The sequence below is a fragment of the Lutzomyia longipalpis genome, chromosome 1, assembly GCF_024334085.1.
Source record: "Lutzomyia longipalpis isolate SR_M1_2022 chromosome 1, ASM2433408v1".
Taxonomy (NCBI): domain Eukaryota; kingdom Metazoa; phylum Arthropoda; class Insecta; order Diptera; family Psychodidae; genus Lutzomyia; species Lutzomyia longipalpis.
Window position 1 is genome coordinate 39948250 of NC_074707.1, and position 19117 is coordinate 39967366.

Here is a 19117-nt window from a genome sequence, read left to right on the forward strand (position 1 = left end):
CGAATTATTGTTTTATTTTTAATCTAAAATTATCGTTGAGGTTGTGTTGACATCTCAATTTTAATTCAATTATAATTAGCTATAATTGTGGATTATTGCGCTAAATTAGGGGATGGTGGGGTCAAGAAGGTCAAAAGGGTTCATTTTATAAAATTAATTTTAATTAATTCTTTTCACTTAAAGAATAATATGAGGAAAATTACGGGAAATTCATTTTTATAAGCTTTTCTTGATTTTTCTTTTACCCATGAAACCCCCTGTTTACCCCATTACATATCACCTATTGCAAAAAAGCGATTTTAAGATAAATTCTGTCTTGAGTTTTAATTTGCAAAATATTTCCTTTAAATTAGCAGCAAAAATTTCAAAATATTTCTCATCATTTGACGACCTATTTAAATGATCTAAACGATTTATTTTCTTGTACAAAACGGTGAAAACTGTAAAGCTCTTCAACCAATAAAAATTGCATTTATTTCATATTGTTGTAAAAATAAAAGAATTTGCCACAAAAAACGCAGAAAAACAGAAAATTCGTGAAATTTCTATGAGAATTGATTGCATTTTTTGGTATCGAGAACATTCCAAATGTAACTGTTGCAAATTTTCTGATAAGAATTTTCGGGAGTGTTCGAGAAAGCTCCAAATAGTCAAAGTGCGAAGCTTCGAGTACTTTCTGCAGCTGTTTAAATTGTTGCGCTCGCCGGTGCCGGGCATCAGTTGCAAACAAGCAGAGCTCGAGTACAAATCTCAAGTGAGAACAAATCAACTAGAAAGCTAGAAAGTGAAGTGAAATTTTCACAGCAAAAGGAAAATTCTCAAAGAAAAATCAGTGAAATCAGTCAGATTTTTTTGAAGAACAAGAAGTAAAGAAATTCAGTGAGAAAAAATGTCTCTTCTGCCAATTTTGTGGAACATTGCTGAGGATTTTGACCGCATGGACCCATGCTTTGGAGTGAGCTTCAACCCATACGAATTAAGGCTGGCCCATCGTTTGCCACAGCTCCTCCGGATGCCAGCTGGGTACCATCGTCACTGGAAGCTGGATGAGGGTGAACGTGAGAAGGCAGCTGCCAGCAAGACGGCTGTGACAGCGGGTAAGGATGGCTTCCAAGTGTGCCTGGATGTGCAGCAATTCGCCCCCAATGAGATAACGGTCAAGGCTGTGGAGAACTCAATTGTGGTTGAGGGGAAGCACGAAGAGCGTGAGGATCAGCATGGGTACATCACACGTCACTTTGTCCGGCGATACATGCTGCCCAAGGAGTACGACATTGAACAGGTTGTCTCCACTCTCTCATCTGATGGTGTACTCACAGTGCGGGCTCCTCCGGTTGCCAATGCTCTGGAGCAGAAGGAGCGCGTCATCCAGATTCAGCAGACTGGGCCGGCTCATCTCTCCGTGAAGGACAACACCAAAGATGAAGCCAAGGATGACAAGGAGGCAAAACAGAATAAGAAGTAAGAAAAAAAGGATATTCAGGATATTCTTTTCTTAATTACCAACCATATATAGACTTTGAGACTAGACTGCTTCATTTTTTTTCCTTTTTGTTGAAATATGTAATATCATTATTTTTTTTTAATCATAAAAATCATGCTTGGAATAAGGAATATAAAAATATGAAAAAATAAGGATTTGAATAAGAGATTTATAAAGCTTTGAATATTAAAATTAATTTGAGTCAAAGAAAAAAAATTCGAGTTAGAATTAATTTGAGTCAAGGGTTTTAAGAACTTTCAATAAGAATTAATTTCTTAGGGAGTTTAGATCTTTGAATAGGAATTAATTTCTTAGGGAGTTAAGGTCTTTGAATTAAAATTAATTTCAATTAAAGATTTATAATTTTTTTGAATAAAAGTTCGAGTCAAAAATTAAAAATTTTGATTTAGAATTAATTTAAATTAAGGGTTAAGAGCTTCGAATTAGAATTAATTTGATTAAAGGATTAAGACAACTTTTAATTTGAATTAATTTCTATTAAAGAGTTAAGATCATTAAGTTAAAATTAATTTTTTTTGAAAGAATTTTGATTTTTGATCTAAAATTATTTTCTATTAAAGATTTATGATCTTTTGAGTAAAAATATGAATTAAAATTTTTTTTATTAAAATTAATTTTAATCAAGGTTTATGTACTTTGTATTAGAATTAATTTCTAAAGTAGGAACTTAAGATTTCTGAGTAAAATAAATTGAATTAAAAATTTATTAGCTTTGTGAAATACAATTATTTTTCATTAAAAAAATATATGATCTTTATAAAATAAGATAAAAAAATAAAATTAATTTTAATAAAGAGTTTATAAACTACTATAAATGATAATTACTTACCATAATGATTAATGATTTAGAACACTTAGAATTATGTACCTACCTAAGCATTTTATGACACTTAGCAATAATTTATGTGAGATTAAATAAAAACACAAAAGTTTAAAAAGAAAAGATATTTCTTTTATTTCTACCTCCAATTTTCTCGTCTACAAGAAACTGTGAAGCAACTAATATATTTAATAACTTTTACATCCTCCTTAAAATGCAATCAATTTAAACAAAAAAAATGGCATTAAAAACTTCCTCACAAGAAACACGTGAGATTAAAAACTTTTTTTAATAAAAAAAAATCAGTACAGGAAGAAAACAATGCTCTCTGAAAGATTCCTTCTGAAGGGAGTTTTCTTTTTCTTCTGCTTCTCTACATTTCTAAGAAATTCTTAATTTTGTCTTTTGATTTTTATTTATTTTTTAAACTACAAAATTTTTATGTTTCTTCTAAATAACTACCGACTATATAATAAGAATGATACACAACATTCAACTTAAAAGCAATTTTAAAGAGTTTTACGTAATTTTTGTTTTTAAGTTATGATTTCGGGTTGAGAATATTTTGAAATTTTTCTTATGGATATTTTTATTTCTTTTTTAAATAATGTTTTATTTAGTTTTTTTTTTATCATCACGATAGTATTTTTTGTGTTGTTTATTGTGTGAATTTGTAGATTTTTTTTGGGAAGATTTTTCCAAAAATTCTTTAAGATTTATTTCATTTAGATAACTATTTTATTGATTTTTTGAGGCTACGAAGAAGTGACCATCTACTGAAAATCTTTATTCTATCTTTTGAAAATCTTTATCAGCTTCGTTTAGTCTTAAGGAAATCTAGTTAAATACCTTTCTTAAAGGTTCTAAAACTATCAAATCTCTTAGTTTTAGAGAGCTACTGTTGGATCTTCATTTAGATTTTTTTTAAAGACAATGATCTGTTAGATTCCTTAAATCCTTTCCCAGAAATTCTCTCAAAATCTTCATAAAAAAATCTTCCCAATGTTTGTGCTTATGAAGTTTAAATATTTTCCGTGTATCCATGGGGTTTTTCTTTTTAAGTAACTCCATCCCTCCCAACCATCCACCTGAAAGAAGCTCCAGGTGGACTTCTAGATCACATTAATCACCAAATAAGTAATTTGAGAAACCTTTAGTTGATGTCAATTTAGTGTTTTTTTTTAAATGTTTTTATGCTGAGATTCACATTTTTTCCCATCTCAATCCTCACCGTTGTTATTCCCAATGATTGTCGTGGTGGTGTTATTGTTGGTTGTATGACCATTTGTGGTTGGAGCTCCAATTTGTCCAGCAGCAGTGGCGGTATTCATTGGTCCGTAGAAGATTAGTTCAGGTATTTGACCACCCTGTACGCCCGTGCCATTTGTACTCTCACTGGAGCATTGAAATTGGAATGTCACGTTCCCCATGCAAACCTCAGTCATACCCTCCTGCCCGAAGAAGCTCAGCTCAGTACCGTCAAGGATCACAGAGGCTGTGTAGTAGGAATCAGGTTCAATTTGAATGGGATTCTCAAAGAACACCGGGAAGGTATTGCTGGAGCCATCTGAGAAGAATTTTGTATTATTCTCCGCCAGAACACGCCCCAAGCGTTTCAGTTCGATCTTAACATTGTAGTCTGCAGCTCCCGTTGATGATCCATACAGCCCAAAGCCAATGATGAAGATTCTCTTGTCCACGGAGAACTGGATTGAATCACAGCGTCCTCTGTAGCGCCATTGATTGCTCCGGTAGGCGCACGATTGGAATCGATGGCATATTTGGGTCTTTAGCCCCGTACGGGGTTTACTGGAGAAGTTCAGTGTTGGCTTATTCTTAGCCGTAAAGTACAGGAAGATGTCAATTGTTTCCTGTGGCGTCAAAATTCCCAACTGAGCCACACCATTGGCAAATTCTTCGAGTGTCATTGTTGGGATACGTATCATGGTAAGGGCCTGCCCAAGGACACTCCGTCTATTCTGCGGGGTTGGATCAATTTCCATTTTGTTGCATGCCGATTGGGCCCAATTGAGGGCGGCTTCGAATAAATTAATTTCCTTGCAATTTAGCGTCTCTCGACTTAGGATTGATTCAAAGGTCTTCAAGTCGATATCCACAAAGCCCTCAGACTTTATTGCCATCTCCGCCTGAAGAGCGAAAGACAAGGGAATGTTTGTTTTAGAACAAATCCTTGGGGAACCGTAAAGAGAATTTGCTTAATTTTCTTTTTCAAGAGAAGAGGAATTGTTTGGAATTAATGATGATTTAGATTAACGACTGGATATGTTGTATACAAGAAAGATTCGGACGCAGTCTTCAGTTTTCAGGTGTTATTTATTTATCACATAACAACGTTTCGGCCAACGTTTTGGGCCTTCTTCAGGTTCTGTTGGATAACAATTTGAACAAAATAAATTAAAAACCGGTGAAGAAAAAGTCTAACAATAATTCAACGTTGAATTATTAAAACGTTCAAACGTTGTTATGTGATAAATAAATAACACCTGAAAACTGAAGACTGCATCCGAATCTTTCTTGTATATGTTTAGAATTAATTCAATGAGATTCAATTTAACAATTTTAATACATTTGTTTCTTTAAATTTTGTGAGATAAGTTTCGGTTTAATAGTTAAAACGGTAAGATCCGGTATACGGTAATTTAATTTTACATTATGTGTAATAAAACTTTTAGAATATTAAATTTTCTGTATTTTATTTCGATATCTTGAGTTTTCTAAAACAGTTTTAAGAACTTCTCGTTTCAGTGAAAAATTTTGTGGTTTCTTTAACTTCTTTTGTATATTCACGTAGTACGGTTGTAAGCAAAATGTCAGATTAAGAAAACTATCCAATATTTGCCAGCCGAGTAAAAGGCAAACGAGTATTGCACGACATTTTTTTACAGCATTAAAAAACTGTCATCAAACTACTTGAGATGTCTAGATAGTGATCCAACCGTTGTAAAAAATATTATCCCTTCAAAATCTGTCACATATTTACCAGCCGGGTTTAATGAGGATTTCTTTACAATTTAATACAGCATAAAAAATTATCATTAAACGCCTTGAAGCGTCCATTGATCCGAAATGTATTAAATCTTTTAAGAAGATTAATTTTGCTCCTCTTTCCGTTCTTTTGGAAAAATAAATCTTAAGCAAATTCTTTCACCAATGGCCATGTGAGTTGTTCACGTGCGAAAAAAAAGGTGAAAAATGGAAAATGAAAATAAGTAAAACTGCAATACTGTGATTTTATATTGCATTCTTTATACAACACACCAGTTTTCCATGATATGATTACACAAAGTTAATAACAGAAACATCGTTTTCTTCTTTTGCATTAATCTTACATCTCCACTGAGAACACAAATCAGAGTGAGACAACACACACACTGAACATTTAACATTATTTATTTTTTTCAATATTTTTATTTTATTTTCTGTTTTTGAGATATGTTGGCATTTTCGCTTTTTTGTGATTGTTTTGAATTCATTTTAATTTTGTTTTTGGAGACATACACAGACATCTTTCTTAATGCACAATTTTTTTCAACATTTATAACAACATTTTATTTATTTTTTTTACCTATATTATAGCAAATTTATTTGTGGTCTTTACGGCAAAAAAATTGTCTAACACGCTGGTACAAAATATAAAATACACGTATTGCAGTTTAGAAACATCGTAACAACATTATTTTTATGATAAATTTCAGTCCAATTAATTTCATTTATTTAGGTTAATATGTTTCGATATTTATTTGTGGATAAATATTGTTTTTTTTAGTCTTGGTTGAAAAGACAAGGGAGTATAGAGACATGTTGGCTATTTGGAAGGACAATCTGAATTTATAGGTTACTAAGCTAGGAACTAGAAAATCTAATTTCTATTCCTAGATTAGAAAGCAATTTAGGCTGAATTTTAAGTCAAAATTCTTGATAAGTTAATTCTTTATAAAAAATCATCTAATAGTTCTTCCAAACAGTTCAAAGGGTGTTATACTTAAAAAACAAAATGTAGTTCAAGTATACACAATGAAATGTCTTTAAAAAAAAATAGAAAAAAAGTGAAAGAAAATGTATTCACTGTACGATTCCTTGTGTTTGTTGCTTGGTCAGCGAATTACTCACGACCTTGATGTCATCGAGTGATTCTAAATTGATATTGTCTACCGTTTCACATACCTGAGCATCGATAACTTCCCAGCAACGCTGCATGAGATCTGGCTCCTCAAATAGGCGTGATTGACTTAGGAGGAGACAGGCATTTTTTGCCGTAAGACTAGTCTCGAGATAATTGACACAGGCTCTCGCCAAATGGGGTACAATGTACTTTTTGGCAACGTAGAGCGTGGCAAGTACATTGTCTGCCTCCAGGTGTATTTCATCACAGTATAGGTACTTGAGTAGGGTGAGAAAGGCCGATGGTTCAACATCTGGCACACGTATCTCTGACTTATTCTCAGCTAAACCACCGTAGAACATGGCATAGAAGACACTACTTCCCGTTGCCAATACATACTTGTGGGCAGGAACTGTTTGGATGTGATCTGGATTTTGACAAAAGAAGTAGGAAAAATCGTTTAAAAAGTTTCTTTAAAAATCAATTCTTTCTGTTTCTTAAGGAGGAGGAAACTAACCATCAGTTCCCACGACAAACTTAATGTCTGCCATTAGTTCATTATTAAACATTGCAGCATTCCTCTCGCGAACTGTTGGCTTTGTTGCCTGCCAATTGGGGTCCCCTGTGTCGATTACGGTAAAAGCACCCCCAGTGGATGTTGGTAGGCTAAATGAAGTGAGATTCAGGGCTCCAGGTGATGCTAATGGTGATGATGGTGCACTGCATGGCTGCATCACTTGCATATTCTCACGCTGCATGAGAACACTGTTGTGGGGTGGTGATAGTGGGGGCCCGTTGTTGAGGGTTTCTTCTGCAAAAGATTTTTATATTTAGCAATTTTATTTCATTCTCTGTCTTGAGGTTTGTGCAAAAAAAAAAAGATTTTTGGGGTTAGTGGTAGGTGATCGAGCCTAGAATTAGGGAGTCTGGTCTAGCTCCAAGGGATGTTTATCTGGTGAATATTTTGGTTTATTTAGCGAATCATCCTGAATTTCTTGGAAGATCTGAATATTTTACTTCACATGAATATATTTTGCTTAAAACCGAACAACTCAAAACCGAAAAAAAATGTACTGGTAAGTTTCACTTACGGGCTGTGATTCTTCCTTCAGTGATCAGTCTAAGTGTGATATTTGATATAAGTTTGGTGGTGCAAACTCTGGGGAAGGATGACTCGCGCCACGAATCACAGCCAATGCGCGAGTTAGCCTTCCCCCAGAGTTTGCACCACCAAACTTATATCAAATATCACACTTAGACTGATCACTGAAGGAAGAATCACAGCCCGTAAGTGAAACTTACCAGTACATTCCCTTTTCTGATTAATCCATACCCTGCAGCTATCTATTAGACTTTGCATTTACATATATTTAACTTGGCCTCTGAAGGAAGAATCACAGCCCGTAAGTGAAACTTACCATGTACATTCCCTTTTCTCCTTAATCTGTACCATGTAGCTATATATATTTATATTTTACCGTTATATTTTACTTTGCATTTACATTTATATTTATATACCATATATGTATATAAAGCGCCCCGCTTCGCGGGGCGCCTAAGACTTTGCGTATTAATTAAATAAAAAGTTAAAACCCTTATATCTCCTGAACGGCTCCACAGATTTTCTTAAATAACCTGTTGTTGGAAAGGTATTGACCTCAGCTATAACATACTGAAATTTTAACGAAATGCATAGTACAGTTTTTGAGATATTTAGACTTAAAAATTTTGGATATGCAAAATATTGACTTTAGCGCCTCTTGCGGTCATTTCTCAAAATTGCAATGTTCTAGATATTTGTAGGGCTTCACGAAACCTTTCATTTGCGCTTGAGTTGATTAAAATCGGACCTGTAGAACCCGAGATATGACATGCCAACTTTGGAAGGCTATATCTCGAGAACGGGGACATAGATTTTCTTCATTTTTGGCATGGAGCTAGATAATATAGTTAACTATAACATACTAAAATTTCATCCAAATCTATCGTACAGTTTTCGAGATATTCATCGAAAACTAATCGAAAATTTTGTTTTTGATTTTTGGCCCTCTAGCGGTCACTTTTGAAACTTTGGATGTTCTAGAAAGTTGTAGGGCTCGCTGAGAGCTTTCATTTGAGCTTGAGTTGATCAAAATCGGTCAAGGCGTTCTCGAGTTATGGCCGATTTTCGATGAAAAATTGTGGCGGCCATATTAACTAAACGGCTTGACCGATTTTCGAAAATGAGGTATCGTTGGAAAGGTCTTGATGGCCCCTACAACATATAAAAATTTCAGATTTTTAGCTATTACAGGAGCTGAGATATGTTGAAAACAAAATTTTGAGGTTATTCAAAATGGCGGTCGCGGGGGTGGGGGGTTAGATTTGACCTCATAATCGAATTTCTTCCACCCGATATATGAACTTTGCCGTTGACCGCAAGTCTCTATCTATTACCGTTCTCTTGTTATTAAGCCTTATACTACGGCCGGACGGACGGCCGGACGGCCGGCCGGAAAAGTTTTTTGGAGCATACGTTTTTTGGAATGTGGGGACCCTAATTCGTGCTCATCCCAAGTTTGAGCCCGATCGGACAACATTGCATTTTAGGTGGTACACAGAAGCTGTGCTATTCTTTTCTTCGAAAGAATCACAGCTAATAGAAAAACGACGTTAAGACTTTTCGGCTTGAATTTGTTATTTTTAGCTTTAATTTAGTACTTTTAGGTTTGAATTTAGTCCTCTTTTAAGACTTTTAATAATATTGTTTTCTTAAAGATTTGTTCCGCAATCTGTGCTGTTTTTTTTTAGGATTAAAAACTAAATATTTTTTCAGTTTGAATTTAGTTTTTTTAGGGTAGAATTTACTACTTTTCAGTTTGATTAAAATATTTTTATGCTTCAATTAAACATTTTTAGGTTTAGACTAATATTTTAAATAAAACCCCCCTTGTCTAGTTCTGATCTTAAGATTTCTTGTCTTTGATATTCTAACGTCAAGAAGACAGAATTTTCACTTCTAGACTATTTATTTCTCGAAGTTGTTCTTGTGCAAAACCAAGATAATTTCCCTGGATTTGTAGTTCTGAGTGTTCTCTAATAAAGAACTTTTAAAATTAAGGATCTAAGTTCCAGAACTTCGATCTCCTAATCACTTTTTTCACATTTCTAGGCAGTTTCTTATTACATTTGGGTGTCTAACTCATTAATTTTTAAACTAAAAATTAAATTAGCACCTTATCAAAACAGAATTAAAAATCCTGACCTTATCCCGCCTTTCCAGCAAAGCAACTTAAAACAAACTAATTTCTTTAAACTCCAGTGAATAAAATCAATGAATGCGTCACAAATGCTAGAACTCGACTAAATGTCTTTTCTTTTTTTTTCATTATACTATTAACTAGCAGCACTATTAATAGTTTCATTAATTAGCATTTTGCTTTATTAATCCCCCACCATTGTGCACTACTGTAGAAATAAAAGAACCTTCCTATCTTGATGTTTGATATTGTGAAAAAAAATATGGGGGCCTCACGAGACTCACGACAAACCATTATGGCCGTCCCCCACAGCCCCCAAGAAAAAAATTGTCTCCAACTTTTCCACTCACCATTTATCCAGGGATGCGTCTGTGGGAAGGACATATTTGTATGCTCGTGATTACGTTTAATTGGTTTCGGTGCGATTTTGGAGTACAAATTGGACATTGCAATTGGGGGGACACGGTTAAAAGTGAAAATTTTCTCTGCACCAACAAAACTCGGGTCCCCGTGACTCTGGGGCGAAAAAGTTAAAATGGCGAATGGATGAGCGAAAATCAATGAAACTCAGCGATTTGCCACTACGCTCTTTTACTACGACTCACACCTCGTGAGATGGAAAGTATTCTTTGATTTTTCTCTGTGTGTGCGAGAGAGTGAAAGAGGTATGTTTTTGTGCTATCTCACTCTTATACATTTCTATATATATCTTGTGTCGCACTCTTGAATTTAACCCTTCGTTTACTATGAGGGGAAGGTGACCGACCCCAGAGCTATATATCGATTAATTGCGCCTTAGTTCTTAGAAATATAGAACCAAGCTTCTGGAAATAAGTTCCTTGGTTATCTGAGAAGATTGTGTAAAAATTTCAGGTCAATCCGACCACCAGAAAAATAGTTATTAACAAAAAGGTAAGAAGAGGGAATTCAAAAATTGCTGTAACGGTCAAATTTATTTCAGTTTTCTTCCATTGTCACTCTTTGTCTCTTTCTTGACGATTCTAACCTCACAAAAATTATTGAAAAAATCAAAAAATCCATTGAAAAATTTATTTTTGTGTTCTAAAATGGACAAAAGACTTCTTAGGCAGTACCAAGGAGTCTATTAAAGCTCATTTAACCGAAAGAATTTGCTTTTTTGGGATAAATTCTATGGGGTCCGTCACCTACCCCAATAGTAATGCGCATAAGTGTTTTAATCACAGTATACGGACGGTTTGTTTACACTTTGAGTTTTTTTTTTAAATGTTTTTAAGTTTAAAGGGAATTATCCTTAAAAATAGAAAGTCCGGAAAGGTTTGAATTGATAACAATTTAATGAAACAATGATAAACTTTAAAATTCATTTAAACTCAAGGTTTTTAGAATATGTTTTGCACTGATTAAAATAAAAGAAGAATTAATTCCACTAAATTATCATCCCAAAATACTCTACAGATCCCTGAGCATCAAATTCAGTTCAATTATTTGCAAATTATCTTGCAAAAAATGTCAAAAGAAACATCTGAAAAATCTCAAAAGCAGTGCAAAATATTTTCAGTAGTCAAAATTAATTAAACAACGCAAAATTACAAAATTATTCGTCATGCGATTTTAATCGTGATTTAACTTGGGAGGAAAATGTACTATTCTGTGAATTTTTGGAGGACAAACAATGCATTATACCTTGAAAATAATTTTTATAAAATTTACAGTATTTATATATTTTTTTACGTAGATATAACGACAACCAAAAATAGTTATTTCAAGATCACTTTATTTATTTTATTCCAATGTATTATGGTTTTTTATAACTGTTTGGTTTTGCATAAAATTTACATTTTAGCAAATATTTGCTGTAAATATCGTACGTTTCATTCAAAACTGGTAGGAGGGGAATTTTTTTGATTTTTTGCGGTGGTTTTTTGATGATGCAGCCGTTCAAAATAGTTTTGCAAATATTGACTTTCTTAAGGTGTTATTAAGTTTATTGAGTATAAAGACGGATTTGGCGAATTTTAATTCTTGACAAATATTATTAATTTTTTATTCTTTATATTTATTTTTTTCTTTTTCGCTTTATCTGTTAAAGCTGCTAAATTTTTATCAGGTTCCATATAGCCTAAACACCTATTTAATTCCTTAAATTGACCTTAACCCAAATTTAGGACAAATTATGCATTTCCTTCGTGACGCGCATTAAATCAATTAAAGGGACATTTAATATGTACTCACATTCTGTGATTTATTAATTAACATAAAATTGTTAATTAAAATAAATTAAATCTCCACCAAATCGGTCATGAACAGTTACAAATTTGAAGGTTTTTTTTTAATGTAAAAGAAAACCCGTGGTGTCGTTCTGTTGTAAGGTGTGATAATTAAATTAGGTGAAATTTGAGAGCGTTGAATGGGAGGCGCGTCGTTGTTGAAAAAAAAATAAAACATTAAAGTGCACGCACTTGATGAACGTTAGAGGAAACGGACGTCATCGCCACATTTAAGAATTTAAAGTTGATCACCTTGATTTTGAACGCTCTAAGCATCCTTTTCAAGAATCTTCTCTCAAGTTTTGCTACTCAAATATTTAAAGTGGCTCTAAAGAGTGCGATCTTTGCTGTTGGATTTATGAGAAGTTTTAATTTTTAAGGGGAATCGTTTGTGGGATTTGCTCGATTTGTTCGCTTTTGCTTGTGAGGAAAAACTTGTGGAAAATTCATTCAGTGTCAAACATGATTGCAGATTGAGTTTTGCATTACTTTTCCTGCATGTGGTGGTTGTTTGTCAGTCGTACGCATTAGTTGTTTACTGTTTGTGGATATTAATGGTCACACGTAGTTAATGATCGTGGAAGGAAAGATCGCGTAAAAGTTCTGACTGCGAGAGACGATAATCTTGGAAACAGGCGCACACACACACGTCACCTTGATGTATAAAGTCTTATCTCAACAATTTTGCTTCTGCAGAAGCGAAATTCGCGCTACGTTTTGAAGAAAAAAAAGCAAGTTGAAAGGGAAATGAATCGCAAGACTGAAAGTGAAAGATGATTCGGTAATAAATGCGCGAAAGGATCTCGTGGAGACTGGCATGGTATGACAAGATACTCACCCATGAAGTACAAATTGTGCGGTGCATTCCGATGACCTTCAGGTCGTTGAGCATTCTCTTGTTGTTGATTTTGGTGGCATGGGTGAATGTTGTTGGCGGCAGCCGCAGCACCACCTGCACCCACCCCACCAACCTCCTCGTCGTCCAGCGTGAGGAAATTATCCAGAACAGCAACACCTCTCTCCAGGGGTTCGTGAATTTTCTGCACAATATTGATACAGCGGTACAGGAGGTACCACAGATCCGCTTGAGATCCTGCCCAGTGCAGCAAGTGTCGTCCAAGGTGTCCACTTAGGGTTTCTGCAAGAACGCTGCTCATTCTTTTTGCCTCAAAACTCCTCGGGAATTTCGCATCAAAAAGTATCACAACGATCTTCTCATTGCAGCATGAGTAGGTCGCCTTCACCTGCAAACATTCACCCAATCTCATTATAACATCACACCACACCACCCAATTTATCCCCCGCAATTTTTGCACACTATCGTTTTCGTCACCATTAATGATATCGCCGCTCTTTTTTTTGCCGCAACTTCTTGTAATTACATTGTGACAAAAAAAAGACGGGCTTGAAGAGATTCAATTAGTGGATTTACTTTCGCTTTTCTTAAACATCTCTCCCACCTTTTGACTGGTTTTTTTTTTTCATTCGCCAAAAATTTACTATCTTCTGCCATCAGCTTTGTTGATGTGCAATGAGCAAAACATTTTTTTTTCTCAAAAAAAAAAAAAAAAAAAAGATATTTTTATCCAATATAATTGATTCAATAGGATGTGACGAAATGAAAGATAAAGCACGGAGTTGATAAATCCGCAGTGAATGTAGATTTAATTAAGATAAATTCGATAAATTATTATTTTTGGAATATCGTAGTATTTCATGAGAGATTTTTCGCAATCTGATTTACATTTTTTTTTTTTCAATTCAGATTTGTTTTTTTTTGTAGATTGAAGATTGGGATTTTTATTAAATATAAAAATCGTTTGTTCTGAAAAAATTCTTTTCCTTAAACGATTAAATTATTTTCGAAGATAGAAAAGAGGAAAATTGATGTCTGTGGAGATAAGAATAACGGTGGAGTAAGAAATTCAGTTGTAATTTTTTTTCCATTTTTCGTATAGTTTTAGACTCAAAATTGACCCTTCTTCAGGTACTACGAATTATTAAATTTTTATTTCATATAAGTTGGATACATAATAATTTTTGATATGTCTTTAGAAAAATCTTTTCTTTTGGGGTTTTTGGGGTAAAAGGAAAATCTGAATGTTCTTGACATTTAGTAAGATCAATGCTAAGAATTACAAAGCATTAGTTTCTATTCTGCGACTAAGAAAATCTTGAAATTCCCAAATTACCGGAAATTTTTAAATCAACAATTCTTTTCAATCTTGTCAAGTGCCTTGTTAAGAACAAGAGTCGTCGTATTCTATGGCCTTTATTTCTTGAAATTCATGACTTCAATATACTTGATTTTTTCCTCGAATAGCGTTCCAATCAAGCCACTTAAAACTTTCTTTGAATGTTTTTGATTAATTGAAAAGTGTTAAATAATTCTATTTCCACAATAAAAATGATTTTTTTCAAATTAATTTTCAACAGTGACTGAAATAAATATAAAATATCGCAAAATAATTTTTACAACAATTAAATTTTTATTTATTTTTCTATTTAAAATGTTTTTTAACCTTCTCCCTTTAATGTTTTTGTTTAAATCTTAAATCTGTTTCAGTTAATCCCAAGAAAATTAAATCTTAATCTACAAATTTTTATATTTATTCTATCCCAATAATCTATAAAAAATATATCAACTCTGAATTTTTGAATTCTTGTTTAAGTCGAAAATTAAGAATCACAGTTGAGGTGTTTTATACATTGGGCCATTTATGGGCACTGATTGTTCTGCAATCCTAACAATAGTGCGAGGAAGCCTATTACATACATGTATGTAATTTGCTCCGTGTCATGACCTTTCTCTGGTAAATCTCACGTATCTTTCAGCCCTCTAAAAGTTGCAAACTAGTTACAAAAGATCAGATGAAAGAGTATTGTAGCCTTTTGGCTGATTTTGATCACAATCAGGTGTTTCAGGTGTAGAAGAGATCGTGATTTTCATAAAAGGGGATGATTGGAAAATAGATAATTTCAGTTTTTGTGTCGAAAAAATTCTCCTCAGCGGGTATATCGCCTTAAAATAATCCCAATTATTAAGTGGAAAATATACTATTTTTTCAAGCTGGCAATTGCCTAAATTGTTCCTTTTGCTATATACCTTGATGCTATGGAGCAATATGTGCACACCTCTGTGAACTGAACTACACTAGAAGCAATAGCCATTGATAAAACCAATAATAATGCAATACAAAGTGAGTGTGAAAATGGTTATTGGTTATGATTAGTTATTCAAAATGTGCCGTGGTTGCAGGTTCTTTTTCATATGTCGCTTATTTTAATTTTTTTTGTATGTATAATTTTCCTTCGGGGAGATTTCTTCCAATATATAAATTGCAAAGCTAGTCACGTCTTATGAAATTGTTGGTTATATGTACCTATACAAAAATTTTCAGCGAAATGTTCTTTTTTTTGCGGCAGCATTTAAAATAAAAACTCCTCGTCTGCATTTCTGTGTGGCTTGGTGTTTTCACGTTGAATTTAATCAAGTAGAGATAATTTATGCAAATACAGAAAAAAGCCAAGGTTTAAAAATGACCAAAACATGGCAGGAAAATTTCCTCTAAAACTTCGACGTTTGTTTCATTTCCCAAAGAGTCATTCCAGGAAATTGTCTTCTTTTTTTGTTCCTAGTTTTGAGCCATTTATTCAAACGAGGAGCTATAATGCGAAAGAATATTTTTTCTGGCTTTCTAGCGAGCGTCTTTGAATGAACGCGGAGGATTTTTAATTAGTAAATCTCTAAAACACACTCATGCGGAGAGAATATTAAATACAAAATTTTTAAACTGAAAATGTGGATGGGATTGTCTCACCTTGGTATTTTATAGTGAATAAATATTTCGTATATTTCCCCATGTTAAATGTTTGAAGAGATAAAAAGATGATACAATCTGAGGGAAAGATCATCAAATTGCGCGTTTTGTTGACAAAAATTGTCACCATTGTTGGGAAATATTCAAAGAAATTAATTTTAGTGACGCAGCATTGGCAAAATTATTGATTATTTCCCATCCTAATGATCAATTTGTCATTTTTTTTTCAACAAGCAAAACACCTCCGCAATTCACACAATATAACCACCACACTGCTAAAGCCCAAAAGGTCATGATCTTGCTGGTTGACTAACATTCAAACTATCCCTCTTTTGTTAATGATCTCCTGATAGCAGCTGCAATTTGTTTATTATGTTGAAATTGACACACCAAAATAACCCAAAAAAGTGAACGTAAAAAATATATAATTTTTTTTATAGCTGACCATCAAATAATCTAGTTTTTGATCCTTCTACATCTGTGAATTTTTAAATATATTTTTTCCACACCAATAAGCCGAAAAATTTCAGACTAGTGCCGAGACGCGGCAAAAAATACGAAAAACACGCATTATTTATGATTTTGATTTAATAAATTTATATGGAGTTTCGAAAGGTCCACTCGATGGACTTCCAGTTAAAATTCAAATTAATTCCACAAATTGGTGTGTTCACAAAGTTCTCAAGCTTGATGTTTGAGTGCGGAGAGTTTATTCAATAAAGTAAAAAATTAGGACCACAAAATTCCTTCCAAGACTATAATTGAGCGGATAATAGATTGAATTTTAGATTGTTTTAAAAATAAAAATCTATTAAAAAAATCTTTGTAATATTTATTTTATTACTCATTTGAAAAAGTTTTATAATATTGTTTTTGGTTAAATAAAAATAAATGATATTTTTTACCTTTGAAACATTTTTTAAACTTAAATACAAAATATTCTAAAAATTCTCGGAATGAACAATTATTTTTAAATTAATTTTAAGTTTTACACTAAATGAAACTTGAAAATCTTGCTAAAATATTCTATTCTAAAAATATATTATTTTGGACTTAAATCTAACTAAATTTAACAAAACTCTTTTCTATTCAAATCATTTAATTTAGATAAAGTTTAAAAAGATTATGCAATCTAAAATACTCTAAATATTGAGCCTTAATCAGTGACCAAGAAACCCTTAAAATCTTTGAATTTTGTACTGAAATTTCAAGATTTCAAGCGAATTTCGATGGTTTCTTGGTCGCTGAATTAGGCCCAATAACGATTTATTTATAAAGAAAAACTTGAAATTAGGGGTTGATTCTGTCAAAAATCTTTTCTTTTAAATTGCAAGAATAGAATAGAAAATATATTAACAGAATCGTTCCCTTGATCAATATTTTTGGTCATAATACCTACTTATAAAATTCGAAATGGGAGCACTTTTTGGTTACACCAATCTTAATTTACAACAAAAAGCGAATACAATATGAAAATTAATTTTTTCTTCTAACAAATACACTCAAAAAAATCAAATCATTGCATTTGTAATTTGGTTTTTCCCTCCATATTAGCTAATTAATGTTTTTTTTTATTCAGTGATCTGTATTGCGGAGATATGTACATAATTTTGGAACTTTTAGTATTTTAATTGCACGATTTTTTTTTGTTGTTTTTGCCCAGAGGTGCTTAAAGTTTGTATTCAAGGTGTGTACGTTAAAATATAATTAATTCAATTATATAAAAGTCCACCAAAATCTACGATGAGATAATAGGTGAAAAATTCACAGCACCCGCGGAGAGGTGAAACCAAAAGGGACGAAGAAAGAAAAGGCAATATTTGTAATTTAGAAAACACTGAAGAAATGTCAGATTTAAGTGCGAGTAATAATTGTAGAAAAAAATAAGAGGGGGTTTTATTGGGGTCGCGAAGAGTCCATAAAATTTTCCACCCAATTGATGAAGGTGCAAAAACTGTGGGAGATTTTTTTTTACTTCAAAATTTTAATTCACCAAAAAAGCCTACAATAAAATCATAACTAACCGTTTTGTTGATGTTTCTGGGCAATGATTTCCCCGATTACTTTATTGATGGCGATCTGTATGGGATCGTAAACATAAAGCTATTGCTGTAGGAAACTTTTTTTCTCCACCTACTGTCTCTCAAACTATGTATATTTGATCACTATATTTTTTTTCTTATAAAATCACATCACATTCAATTCTCTACGCGCTGTATGTGCACAGAAAGTTTAATAGATAGATTAATTCATAAATCTCTTTTTCACCTTCTGTTTCAACTGTGTCGCGTATATACGGTTGGTGTAAGGAAAAAAATAAACAACACGCGAGAATTTGCTGTGTGAGTAATTACTGTGAAAAAAACCAGAAGTTAAACACTGTCACTTAAGTGATGGATATGAAAAATTGCTGAAGAAAATCACCCAACTTGTACGCGGGAAAACAGCGCGTGAAAAATCAACGTTGTCACTCACGACAATTAGGTAGTAATTAATTGCATTAGCTAGATTGTACACACCATCGAACTTTAAAAGATCGCTGTGCTACACAAAAAAATTGCAATAGTTTTAAGAGGAGAACTTTCGCTTAGCACAAAACAGTTTGTAATGTTGCAGGAAGAGTGACTATTTACTTGGAAGTGTGGGCACCTCCGCGGAACACTCAGAGACGACTGATAGTCGGCCTGTCTCCTCTTGGTCACTTCCAGTCGAGCGGCATTGTTCGCGAGGGGGAAGCTCACCTGTTGTGGGGGTCACCATTCCGCTGAACACATATGTATTATGCTACACACCGTCACATTGCGTCTTTTCTTTGGTCTTTTTTGAATAATTTCTTCAACTGTTGGGGACACACGAGTGAATGCTGTGTCTGGAAGTGACTTTAGAGAGACTCTTCTACATCTAAGAAGTGAATCTCAAGATTCTGGTTTTCCAACATATTTACTCACCTGAGAGTTTGTATGCATAGTAAACATATGTCAGAGTTGATGAAATTCCAGATTAAAGATTAAAATTGTCGGCAGATAAGAAATTTTGGTTTTATGAAGTCCATAAAATTGGCAATAAAGTACGCAATAATGGGATAAATGAATGACCTGATTAACAAAAAATTCGGAATATTATCAAATGTATTACCTGATAAGGAACATTTAATGCTATCAGAACGATGTATTACTATATATATTACTATACAATCCTAAATATTGGTTATTTTGGGCGATTATTCATTGAAGCTTTTACTTTTGAGATAAAAAGAGATGAATAAAAATACAGTGTGAACTTGACCCCTAGAAATATCCTCGATTTTCATATAAGAATGTTGATTACAAACAGTTTCGGAGGTTTATTTACCCTTCCTCAG

General features: G+C 33.2%; 4 protein-coding genes across 7 annotated transcripts in view; 2 read left to right on the plus strand and 2 right to left on the minus strand.

The window, feature by feature from the left end:
* The window catches only part of LOC129787307 (DNA-binding protein RFX2), an 865065-nt gene that overhangs the window by 377525 nt on the left and 468423 nt on the right, over positions 1–19117 (minus strand). The gene's annotated exons all lie outside the window — the stretch shown is intronic.
* Positions 1–19117, plus strand: part of LOC129787315 (transcription factor IIIB 90 kDa subunit) — a 45207-nt gene that overhangs the window by 4942 nt on the left and 21148 nt on the right. The gene's annotated exons all lie outside the window — the stretch shown is intronic.
* On the plus strand, positions 599–2447 carry LOC129787362 (heat shock protein 23). Its single transcript, XM_055822899.1, has one exon. It carries the CDS (start codon positions 890–892, stop codon positions 1463–1465), a length of 576 nt encoding a protein of 191 aa, XP_055678874.1. The 5' UTR covers positions 599–889; the 3' UTR covers positions 1466–2447.
* LOC129787313 (BTB/POZ domain-containing protein 6-B) lies at positions 2435–18644 on the minus strand. 3 transcript variants are annotated; one of them, XM_055822810.1, is made up of 6 exons: positions 18186–18425; positions 17781–18109; positions 12774–13179; positions 6965–7258; positions 6510–6874; positions 2435–4471 (listed from the first exon to the last, which is right to left on the minus strand). In XM_055822810.1, exons 3-6 carry the CDS (start codon positions 13090–13092, stop codon positions 3545–3547), a joined length of 1905 nt encoding a protein of 634 aa, XP_055678785.1. In that variant the 5' UTR covers positions 13093–13179; positions 17781–18109; positions 18186–18425; the 3' UTR covers positions 2435–3544. The 3 variants fall into 3 exon arrangements, with proteins under 3 accessions (XP_055678785.1, XP_055678783.1, XP_055678786.1); XM_055822808.1 differs by having other exon boundaries at positions 17781–18644; XM_055822811.1 differs by lacking the exons at positions 12774–13179; positions 17781–18109; positions 18186–18425 and adding an exon at positions 10037–10231.

Excerpts from the sequence above, each read along its gene's own strand:
- LOC129787313 (XM_055822808.1), bottom strand. The coding sequence starts at position 13,092 with ATGAGCAGCGTTCTTGCAGAAACCCTAAGTGGACACCTTGGACGACAC. Across the intron at positions 7,259-12,773 it reads GCACAATTTGTACTTCATGG|AAGAAACCCTCAACAACGGG; the intron begins GTGAGTATCTTG and ends AATCTTTTGCAG. Across the intron at positions 4,472-6,509 it reads GGGAAGTTATCGATGCTCAG|GCGGAGATGGCAATAAAGTC; the intron begins GTATGTGAAACG and ends TTCGCTCTTCAG.
- LOC129787362 (XM_055822899.1), top strand. The coding sequence starts at position 890 with ATGTCTCTTCTGCCAATTTTGTGGAACATTGCTGAGGATTTTGACCGC.